The 12,309-nt window shown below is 38.1% G+C and overlaps 1 protein-coding gene across 1 annotated transcript in view; it reads left to right on the forward strand.

Moving 5' to 3' along the window:
* Window positions 1–12,309, forward strand: part of LOC113231690 (V-type proton ATPase 116 kDa subunit a) — a 50,711-nt gene that overhangs the window by 35,365 nt on the left and 3,037 nt on the right. The window contains exons 6-13 of the mRNA XM_026466153.1: window positions 1,482–1,658; window positions 2,472–2,684; window positions 6,375–6,525; window positions 7,204–7,577; window positions 8,166–8,275; window positions 9,298–9,425; window positions 10,172–10,401; window positions 11,092–11,335. Coding sequence (XP_026321938.1) covers window positions 1,482–1,658; window positions 2,472–2,684; window positions 6,375–6,525; window positions 7,204–7,577; window positions 8,166–8,275; window positions 9,298–9,425; window positions 10,172–10,401; window positions 11,092–11,335 — 1,627 coding nt within the window. The remainder of the gene's footprint in view (window positions 1–1,481; window positions 1,659–2,471; window positions 2,685–6,374; window positions 6,526–7,203; window positions 7,578–8,165; window positions 8,276–9,297; window positions 9,426–10,171; window positions 10,402–11,091; window positions 11,336–12,309) is intronic.

The raw sequence follows: 12,309 nt of genomic DNA on the forward strand, positions 1-12,309 counted from the left end.
CCGGACCGGGAGAAGTATTTGTGTGGCCTACATCTATTTCTCTTGTGAGTTTGGGTGTAATTTGTGGTTATCTATGTGTGTGGCTATGGCACCCGCGATACAGGGTTTCCCTAGTGTGGAATTACGAGTGTGTGCGTTATTATTATTATTAATAATAATAACTTGAAACGAAATCTTCCAATCATATAAAAGTGTCTGGAGATCAAGGTATATTGATTACCCTATTAAAATTATATAAAAATGTCTATATAAATTTTAATTGAATCGATATTCAATTATTTCTTATGTGAAATTACTCTACTAGTTTGTTATAATGATTAATACAAAGTTTGAACCACGTTCGAACACTCAGAAAAAAATACTTCGATCCGGCCATTCGAACCGACGTCTTCTAGCTAACTGGATAACGAAATACTTATATTTCTCATAGATGGCTACGGCTAAAATGTCGTTGAAAAACCAAATACAAAGACATGACAACAAGCACATAGAAAAATTCGTGAGGTTCGCTGGTTCATTCTGTGGCTTAGTTAGTATAGCGTCTGCCACGGTATGCTAGAAGACGTCGGTTCGAATCCGGCCGGATCGAAGGAATTGTTCTGAGTGTTCGAACTTTGTATTAATCATTATAATGTGCATATAAATTTATTAAATTATTTATTCAATTGTGAAATCGACTAAAGAAACCGATGGTGTTAAAAAATTATTATTAAAAAACCTGTTTTTCAGTAATTAGTCAGTAGGCAAAAACTTGGGCCGTTTATTGGTGGTCAATACTAGCTTGTCATACTGATATCACCAATGAGAGTTGTTTGTATTGGTGGTCATATTAGAACAGTATTAACACACTGTAGGCGTGTGCTTTTGCTGGCCATTTTGACGTAAATTATGTTTGGTACAGTCGCGTGGAATGAAATGCATACATTCACTCTTTTTCGACCACCAATAAATGGCCAAAACTTGCTTGATTCCTAGACTCTTCTGATGAGTGTATATAATGTAAAATCGTCGTCAAATGAAACAATGATGAAGGGTCTGTCCCATCTAGTCAATGTGCCGAAACTACAACCTTCGACCCTAATCCTATAACGTGGAATCGGTTGGTGCAGGTTTGCTTGTTCCATTTAGAAATCAATCTAGATAATAGTTTCCTAAAGTGTTGTGTATAGTGACAACCGCCCCCAAATGGGCGCTAAGGAGTCCTAGTAGAAGCAATTGGGGGCGATGATGCTGTCCAGGGGGTGCTACCGCATTTGCAAAAAGAACCTGAAGTGTCTATATAAACTACTTCATACGTATACATTTTTGGGAGTTGAAATTTTTTTATCTTGCCTATGTGGGCGGAGACCTAAAAAGTTTGGAAACCTAGATCTACTAGATGAATAAAAATGAAACTCTACTCATGTCAGGATATTGTCTCTGTATACAGTGTATCTTCCTTGCCTGAAATCCATAGTTAAGTAACTATGTTTCTTCAACAGGGCAACGAGATCTACAAAACGGTTTTCGTAGCTTTCTTCCAAGGAGAACAACTAAAGTCTCGCATCAAGAAGGTGTGCACTGGCTTCCATGCGTCTCTGTACCCCTGCCCGCCATCCAACACTGAGCGACAGGACATGGTTAAAGGCGTCCGCACTCGCCTTGCAGATCTTGACATGGTATGTTATATTTTTACTCGTCTATACACACAATAAGTCACAAAACAAACTCTACCCACTGGCATATTTTTAAACTCTAAATTTGAACGCTATCTTAGCGAAATAAAATATATTTCGTAAGTTTGTTTAATTTTAACAATGACCTAATTTACTTAATCTTACAACGCATAACGTGTTACGCTAAACTGTTTAAAAATGCTTAAGGTCACGTCCTGTTTTCATGGAATATAATACATATCCTTATACAAGCATTTACTCGATCTGTAGCTCTTTTAGCAGAGCATCGCCCGGGTTTGACGTGGTCACAGGTTCGAATCCTGTCAGGTCGAATGAAAAATTCATTTTCTTTGTGTTCGATCTTTGTATTTATATAATTGACAAACTAGTGCTGTTATTTCACTATAATGTGTAAATAACGCGGTGATAAAACATCTTGATATTCAATAAAGCCAATATTTTACACTTATCATTTGTTTCCATTGTTGTTAATATTATATCTTTTGAAATTAAGGATGAATATTTATTTGTATATGCTTTTTTTATATTGTTTCGTAATGTTTGTTAATTTCTCCTGTTAATTCTGAATTTGACTAGCTATCACAAAAACTAAATACCACTATAGTATACAACACAAAAAAATATGACCAAGTCAATTTAGAGGTACCAACCACTGTTAATGTGAAGTTAATTGTTTTTTTAAATTACTAAAATAAATATCATTTTATTTATTAAAGATTATTTTATTACTGATAAAGTCACAACAGGTTAGTTCAGTAAGCATGGTAAAAGCATTCCTTGCAACAAAAATTACAGGTTTTGAACCAGACACGCGACCACAGGCAACGTGTGCTTCTAAGCGTGGCCAAAGAGCTACCCAGTTGGCTCATCATGGTGCGCAAGATGAAGGCGATCTATCACACGCTCAATCTGTTCAATATGGATGTTACTAAGAAGTGCCTTATCGGCGAATGCTGGGTGCCGACCGCTGACCTGCCTAATGTGCAGAAAGCTTTGGCTGATGGATCTGTAAGTCTATAGGAAATGAAACTATTTTTCCGGATTTAAATCGCGTATATTTGTTTTTTCAAACAAACCGACCTGTAAGTCTTTTTAATTTGAACAATTATTTACTTTAATTTTAAATATATTATTTTTAATATCAGCAAAGCTACTTGTCAAAGAGTTCGTTCAGAAAATTACTGCCACGTTATTTATTTCTGCCGCCAAGCAGTAATGTGAGCATTACTGCGTTCCACTCTTGAAGGGTAAGGGCCTTACCCTTACCTGGTATATTTACAGGCACATGGGACTTGTCAACTTATGTCTCAGATCTTTGTGATTTAATGCTCTGTGTGGCACTCCAAGCGTGGCAAGAGCCTTATAGGTGACTCGGAATTAGTAGAGGCGGAGCTGCAGAGCCTTGAACACCGCCGTAAAGTTGCCTGCTTATCGGTATTTTTACAGGATATATAACGGAGAGTGTGCGATGGAATTACACGATTTAATTTCACCTGTCCCTTTCCATCACAGGGGGACTAGGCGTAGGCTTGGGTTCCACCCCCATGTTGTGGATATTCCAAAGATTCGCACGAGCGTTACGCTTCCACATTTATATGGTTATGGAGTGGAATTACCTGCCTGCAGACTTGTTTCGTGAACGTTTTAACTTGTACTTTTCAAGGCGAGAGTGAATAGGCATTACCCGTTTAGGTTTGCATGCTCTATCGTCGACCTAATCGTAATTTTTTTTATAATTTTTTTTTTAAAACATTTTGTATAAAAAAATTGCAACTATCACGGACAGGCGTGTCGCCTACCACCAGGCACACGACTTGTTCATCCCGTCACTTGGTTTAAAAAACTAAAGTCAGAATCTGCTCTAAATCGAAAAATATAAATATGTCTGAGACAGTTATCACTTAATGTAATAAATAATAATATTCAATTTATTCTGTACGTAATGTGCGCTGCAAAAGAATAAACCGGATAAACCATTGACGTCATTATTTCATCGCCTACTGAACGAATTGATAAAGAGGAATGAATATTTTCCTTCCAGAAAGAATCTGTGACTGTATGCGTTATTAATTTATTCCATTTATTTATTTAAATCAGACAACATGACCATTATAATGTATACTTTAGGACTAACCTTTGAGTATATAACCAGAAATAGAGACAAAATGTCATTTGTTTTGTTTGAAAACTATTCTGCCATATCATTACTCTGTGACAACTGCGTTCCGATTGGCTAACCTGAGTTCGAAACAATTGACGGATGTCGTCAACTGTTTCACTTCAAATCGACCAGTTTAACTTGAGCATTGCTACAATGGACGAAAATAGAAAAATTACATACTTAATATTTAATTACCGATGAAATGTGATTATGTATGTTTTGCAATTAGATGTTTTGCTTTTTTTCCCACACCACCGAAAGGAGCAGCCCCTCATAGTTAGAGATATTATGTTTATTATAATAAATACAGATACTTTTGGAATATACGAAGGCACACACAGGTCAGTTATTGGCACTGTACTATTTCAGCTTTCTAATTTGTGATTTCAGCGCCAACGAGAGTTGATATTTACAAGTGTTATGGTCCATTTGCCTGATGAGTTGCCAGGGATAGATGGCCCTTATTTCGTCTTTATTTCTGGTTATATACTCGATGGGGCTAACATACATATAATATAAAAAAACTAAGTAACTAATCTACACGTACACTTGTCGGCGTCATATGGCACAATCTGGTGACAGATATATCAACCTCCGGCCAAAACTCCTTCATGAAGATCGACAGATGTTCGATCGGAACCATCACAAACGAATTAAAATTCACGTTGTGGCGGGATTCCACCCGCTCGACCCCTAGGATGTAGCTTTTAATCTGATGCCGGGTTGTTGCTGATGCAGGTTGATGATGATGGTTTTTCGATCTAACATTTGCGGATGCTGATTTTATGTAATTAAAAAAAAACGCGAAAAATAATTACATCGTCACTGAATCTATCTACATAAAAAGCTTTCTATTTTTTTGGTATTGCAATAAAATACTACTATTTCTACTATATAGAGAACCCCATAGATTCTATGGGGTTATCCATCACTTTCTCGTACTATTAAGCAGTCAGAGCGGCAGAGGTCAGAGCGGCAACATAGCGAAAATTCTAAAATCTGTTATCTATAATTCTATTAATAGAATTCTAATAATTTATTTCAAAAATATTTTAAAAGCACTTAAAACGTTATATTTTGGACAGGTAAGTAAATAAGTAGGTAAGGTAAGTAAATAAGGTAACCAAATTATTTAAAATTGCGTGTCCAAGTTTATCATTACCTAGTTAATAATCAGATTGCAGCAATACAAATTGAAAATTCGAGAAACCTTGTCTACTAGCTTATGAAGTTATGGCGCCTTATTATATTGATATAATAAATCTGTATATGTATTACTCGGCACTAAAGAAAACCCTAAATGAGTCTCAGACATAAGTTTTTTACTTACTTCGTTTCATCTTTCAGAAAACGAAAGAAACTCCTCTCTTTTAGATGATTATAAGCAGCCGTATACAATTCACGACAATTATAAATAGTAACGTAAAATAATGATAAATATTAACGTACAAATTTGGTAATGAATAAATTAAAGCTATATTCAAATATCAAAGCCGTCTTAGCGCGAAAACGACTCGCCGACAGCCTTGTTGTCGTTCAGCCAATGTGACCGTCACTGTGCGGGGTGTGGTGCGGTATTTAAAGCTAGGGAGGGGCGGAGAGTGTCTGTTCTCGTTACTACAGCAGCGTCATCGGTATAGCCGGACGCACCAGAAAGTTCGGTCCTGTCGGTGCTGTGCCACACAGGTTACCGCTAGTGGGCTTCTGTGATGAGGATGTCTCCCTAAATGTGTTCCTTACGGCATTATCCGACGATCTGAGAGATATATGATAACACACTGAAAAAAATATCATCTTTTCCCAATTAAATGTACCATCAAGGTCTTGGATCTTACTAGCAATGTGAGTTGAAAGTACAAGTAGTGCAGGCGTTAAAAAATTTATTTTCTTATTTTTAAAAAACAAACGTACTAAACTCTTTTTAGGAAATAAATATCGGTTGAGGCTGTCTAAGGGTCGTATTCCAGAACTTTACTTAATACTCAAGTCAGGACTTGAGTATTGCAGTAAGCACTGAAAATCATAGTCAAGTCCTTGCCATTAGGGTTATATTTCCAGTGCTTGAAATCATACTCAAGTCTGCTCAAGGCAGGACTTGAGCATTGAGTAGAGTTCTGGAATACGACCCTTAAGGTGCGTTGATATAACGTAAAACTTTACGTTGATCGATCTCTTTTCTTGATAGGTTTATTATTGTTTATAGTTTATTAACAAATCTAATCATGATATAGCTGTATTAAACCTTTTTTTATATTAAAAATAAGTGCGCATTTAACCTCCGCGGAAAGTAATGATGAGGCCGCCGATGTAGCATGAACACATAAATAATGCCTATTCACTCTCGTCTTGAAAAGGTCCAAGTTATAGCATTCGGGGAATAAGTCCGCAGGAAGAGAATTCCATACCATATACATGTGGAAGCGAATCGCTTCGTGCGAATCCTGGGATTATCCATAATATTCAAACCTTAATGACACTTGCAATCGGAAATCACTTACCTTTTTGCTTATGCCTTAAAAATTGCACATTATTGTCAGAACGCTTGCGGCAGTGCCATCCCATCATTCCTGAACTGCATCGAGACCGAGGAGGAACCACCAACGTTCAACCGCACCAATCGCTTCACTCGCGGCTTCCAGAACCTCATTGACGCGTACGGTGTGGCTTCCTACCGCGAATGCAACCCTGGTAAATAGTATTTCATGTTTCTGTTAAAATGACTTACTACGTTAGAACCAAACGCGAAAATAAACCAAGTCAAGTTACCAACGTACAATTAGTAAACATGGTACATCAAAAAACTTAAATATGTCTTACTTAACAAGCTAACAGTAGGTTCAGTAAACCACCCAAGGGCGCGTTCTCATTATGTCGTAACATTTTATTTATCGTTAGACGCTGTCGCGTCTAGCCTGTTCCCATATCACGACTATCTGTCGTAACTCTGTCGTAGACGTTTATTTTATCGTTGAACAACTGTCGTGTCTAGCTGTACCCACAAGATCGTGACGACAATTTATCAGTTCACGGCAGCCGCCTTGTCGTGCAGAATCGTTTGAAACTGCGATTATCTGTCGTCACATTTTTATTTATCGTCAAACGACTGTCGTTCTGGCCCTTCCCAATGTCACGACAGATTGTGGCCGTAACGTCAAAAAGCCATGAACGACAGTTAATCGTGTTGTTCTATATGTGAACAATTTCATTTAAATATATAAGGTACGACACTTTAAATTGTATTTGTCGTCACGACATAGTCGTAACGCGCTCTAAGTCATGCAAGAGATTTAAACACAATACAGTACATATTTTTAATTTTTAATGTGGTTCGTAACTTACAATAGTTTCCGAATTACTTCTCCACAGCTTTGTACACCACGATCACATTCCCTTTCTTGTTCGCGGTGATGTTCGGTGACTTCGGCCACGGTTGCATCATGGCCTTTTTCGGAGCCTGGATGGTCATGAAAGAAGTATCCCTCTCAGCTAAGAAGTCTACCAACGAAATCTGGAACATTTTCTTCGCCGGTCGCTACATTATTCTTCTCATGGGCTGCTTCTCCATGTATACAGGATTGGTTTACAATGACTTGTTTTCGAAATCTATGAATATCTTCGGATCTTCGTGGACAGTACCATATGACCAGCAGACATTGGAAACATATGGAGCTCTTACGCTGGACCCGAAGGATGCTTATTTGGGGGAACCTTACTTTATTGGCATTGATCCCGTTTGGCAGGTAAGTGTTGTAAATCCTAATTACCGTTTATACATATAAAACAATTAACTTTTTAATATGTAGAGTGTTTCTTTTAATTGGAACAGTATGGGGAAGTCCGTAAAAGATACAAAGAAACTGTCTTAGGAACCCTTAGTATTTTTTATGAAAACTATTTCTTGGTAAAGCGTGAGTTGTCCGTAAAAATTTGAAAAATTGATCAAAAGTTTTTTTAGTCCTGATCGACTCAGTTTTATATGAGAATCATTACATTGTAAGGGACGAAAACAATCGGGACAGCAGAAGTTGGTAAAATTTCTTAAAATTCATATAAAATGAATATAATTGACTTTTTTTTTAATGCATAGACTCAGCGTCTTCGCTGTCAGCTACTACCTTCGTCTCGATTATTTGTTGCGTTACCATCTTTACGATAAACTGAAGTCGAACCATTTTTGTTTTTATTATTATTATTATTATTATTGTAGTAAGCACTAAGCACAGGATCATAATAATATCGTGGTCAGAAATGTGTAATGTAATCAGTGATAACCATTTACTGAATTACCCCGAAAGTCTTAAAATCTGACTTTCCAATATCTCTTTCAGACTGCTGACAACAAGATCATCTTCCTCAATTCGTACAAGATGAAACTGTCTATCATCTTCGGTGTTACTCACATGATTTTCGGTGTCTGTATGAGTGTTGTCAACTACAAGTAAGTGATATTTCATTTCTTTGACGTTTCAGAATTACGCTTTGAAGAGTAATTTTGTTATGGCGATTATTTACGTTGATAATATAATACTGTACTATTACAGATACCCAATCTCATACAAAGAAACGTCGCACTCGTAACCGCTTATTCGGACGCTTATTTTGATTCTTAACGTTGACCAACAGATGACACCAGTAAACCCGCGTTGCGACTGTAATAATATTCGAAAAGACCAATAGATGGCAGCTATTACATTTTTGTCAAGGTTATTGCTCTTGTTCAGGCATTTATTATAAAATGTACAATAACGTATAATAAAATTGCAAAGAAATCGAGTCTGTACTGTTGATATTTTAAAGTAAAACTCAGTGTAATAACGTTTCTCTAGAGTCGTATTCCAGAACTCTACTCAATGCTCAAGTCAGGATATGAGAAGACTTGAGTATGATTTCAGGCACTGGAAATACGACCCTAATGGCAAGGACTTGAGTCTGATTTCTAGTGCTTTGAATAATACTGAAATCCTGACTTGAGCATTGAGTAGAGTTCTAGAATACGACCCTTAGTTTCGAGGAAACGCCACCTATACAATTCATTGCAAACTAACAAATCAAAAAGTACCACTGAGAATCCTTCGATTTGTTATCTTATTGTTTCAACGACAGTTTACTGTTTTCACTAATTTTCATAATTGTAAATGAATTTTAATTCAATATTACTAAGTTACTAAAAAGCTTTTTTAAAATAGTTTTGCATTTCTTTTTTATATTTTAAACTTCTTATTTCGTATGGTATCAAATTTTCTAGACTCCATACTTCATATTTTTTTCATTTTATCCAAGTGTCGCCATCTACAGTTTTAAATAAGTACTAAAGTTAATTAGTATGAATACAACCCGCATAAAAAGAGTGGCGTTGAAGGGAAAACGCTGTTTCCTGACGATGCCTTTACATCTTCCGAATATAGGACGTGCATTATATTACTTATATGTGTTATTAAAGTGTGTGTTTGTATGTTTCAGTTTCTTTAAGAGACGCTACTCAATCATCCTGGAGTTTTTGCCACAAATTGTATTCCTTTGTCTGCTGTTCTTGTATATGGTCTTCATGATGTTTTACAAATGGATCGCCTACAGTTGCACTCATGACAGTAAGTCCCATTATTATTTAACATAATCTAAATCCACTTACCTACTGTTTAAGTGTATTGTTGTTGTGTCTTAAATAAATAAACCTGCCTAACGATCTGACTGAATGCTAGGTGAAGGTCACAGTGACGTTCAGTAAATGCAGGAAGCTTAGTAGGTAGCGATGTAGCTAGGAAGGCCATGCGGAGCGTTGCGGGAGACGTTCCCGGCCTATGGCGATATATTGTGTCTAGCAGTTCATGGTTACCACTCGAGTACCTCATCGTGGTTGTCAACTCTGCGAGCTAATAATAACCCTATGCACTGGCGGATCTGGGATCAGAACCTGAACTTAGAAGGTTCCTGTGCATTCACAGGTTGTAGTGCCCTTCTTGTATACCCTAAGGGTCGGCAGGGAAGGTCACTACAATCAAAACTAATGCAGAAAGATATGACTGCCTCTTCTACTTAAGATATTTACTTGCCGTCGTTTTGCAAACAACACCGCTCATTCAAGCATTTCGGGTAATTTCATTCATGTCATTTCGAGTAATGTAACTGACTCTGTGGCCGAACAGTTTCCATGCTGGTCTCTTGAAACTACTTCACTAGTTTGCTAAATTATTAGTAACAAAGATCGAACACAGGAAAGTTGAATTCGTATTTTTTAACGTCGGAAAACCGATTTTCCGTGTGGTCAAAACGTCAAAACGTTTATTTTGGTTGTCAATTCACGCTTGGTAAAGCACGTAACGAATATTCTTTGCAGCACCAGTGGCATACTCGCAAGATTGTGCACCGTCAGTCCTGATTCTGTTCATCAACATGATGCTATTCTCGAGCACGGAGCCCAATAAAGACTGCAACGAGTTCATGTTCGAGGCTCAGGGTACATTGCAACTCGTTTTTGTGCTCATAGCCCTCTGTTGTATACCAGTCATGTTGCTCGGCAAGCCACTGTATATTTTATGTACAAAGAACAATAAGAAGAATTCTAAGGTATGAACGTTTTAGATATTCCTTTCTTACACACTGTTGTTTAGGCTTCTAAATTGAATTGCGTGTTTTGAGTAGAAACAACCAATTTAGGAAAAAGAAATTTATTAGCAAATGTCGCCATATTTATATTAATCTAAAAGCTCTGAATAGTATCCTAAAATGTTAAATATAGAATTAACCAATCCGACGGTTTACATTATTTGCAAGAGCGAGATAGATGTATATATCTCGTAAGTATAAAGATATGCGGCCCGTGGACTTGCTGCGCAGAATAAAATGACCGTCGCGGTGAGCAGAAGTGACGCAGCTACACTTATGTGGATTTCTATCTACTGCGCTATCCACCATCACGACCAGTCTTACTGTTTCAACACGTCGTTTGCTGCATTGCTGGAACGAAGTGTTCTACAAGTTCTCTAAAAGCAGCCCCAGAAAGACCGCTAAGAAGACCTGTTACTGTTTCAACAAGCTCGGAAAGAGTTTCGTGGGGGACCACAGTAGATGAGCGGGCAAACTGTTCGAAGTTTGAAGCTTACTTTCAACATTGGCTCGAACTTGATGACGCTAGGTCTGCGTTACAATAACGACTCCGAGATTTAGCCGATCTAAAATATGATAGAGCAATAATCTCCTAGTTGAAATTCACTGGTTTGTTTGGCTAATTTATTTACTGAATGTTGTATTATCCAGCCGGAACAAGCATCAAATGGCAGCGTGAACCAAGGCATAGAAATGCAGGAGCAAACAGACATCAGCGAAAGTGCCACGCCGGCGCCCGCCAAAGCGGAGAAGTCAGGCGGTGGCGATCACGAAGAAGAGCCTTTCAGTGAAATTATGATTCACCAGGCCATTCACACTATTGAATACGTGCTCAGTACCATCTCGCATACTGCTTCATATCTTCGATTGTGGGCGTTATCGCTTGCCCACGCAGGTAATCTCTAACATACAATCAACTTTTTTTTATGGTTCCATTATCTATGATCGCTCTTCCCGGCTATTTAGTAGGAGCAGTAGAGCTCCTTGTAAAAGAGCCCTTTCTTCCTTCTTTCATAAAAATAATATTTTTCTTAATATATGAAAATTTTAAATATGGGTTTTTTACCGAGTGAAGTTTAGACAATCGTTTTTAGGCCCCATAGTTCTCTACCGGTATCTTCTGGTTTCATTATCAATTAAAAAATAAGATCAATAAGCATTTTTTAGAACCGATTTGACCGTATGGCCAAAATATCTATTTTAGGTCTCACTTCACCTCATTAAGTTATTACGATGGTATCATCTTCTTTCACAATGTCCTCCAACTAATAGTTTGGTGGCTTCCTTCAGTAAAAGACAAGTTTTTCCCTGCTGTTTATGCTATTATAGTCATTCCATCCAGTGTTGGGCAAAATTTAATTGTTCTGGCAATTAAAGATTGACAATTGATTAATTGTTAATTGCGAAACAGCATTAATCAATTGTTAATTGCGGTTCTCGCAACTAACAATTGATCAATCGTTAATCGCAAATATCTACAATTAACAATTAATCAATTTTCAATCTTTTCAATGTTTTTGATTAACAATTAACAATTAAAACTGACAATTATGATAAATTTATAGGGCATATGGGGGTCAGTTAGTCCCGGTTGGGGGCCCCGGTTGGGATCCCGGTTAGGGGGCCGGTTGGGGCCCGGTTGGAAGCCCCAGTTGGGGGCCCCGGTTGGGGGCCCGTTTGGGGGCCCCGGTTGGAGGCCCCGGTTGGGGCCCCCGGTTAGGGTCCCAGTTGGGGGCCCGGTTGGGGACCCGGTTGGGGGGCCCCGGTTGGGGGCCGCGTTGGGGTCCGTTTGTGGGGCACGGTTGGGGGCCCCGGTTTGGGTGCCCCGGTTTGGGGGTCCCGGTTTGGGGGTCCGGTCTGGGGGCCCCG

Source organism: Hyposmocoma kahamanoa, unplaced genomic scaffold (assembly GCF_003589595.1).
Source record: "Hyposmocoma kahamanoa isolate Upper Pololo Valley unplaced genomic scaffold, ASM358959v1 66, whole genome shotgun sequence".
NCBI classification, from domain to species: Eukaryota; Metazoa; Arthropoda; class Insecta; order Lepidoptera; family Cosmopterigidae; genus Hyposmocoma; species Hyposmocoma kahamanoa.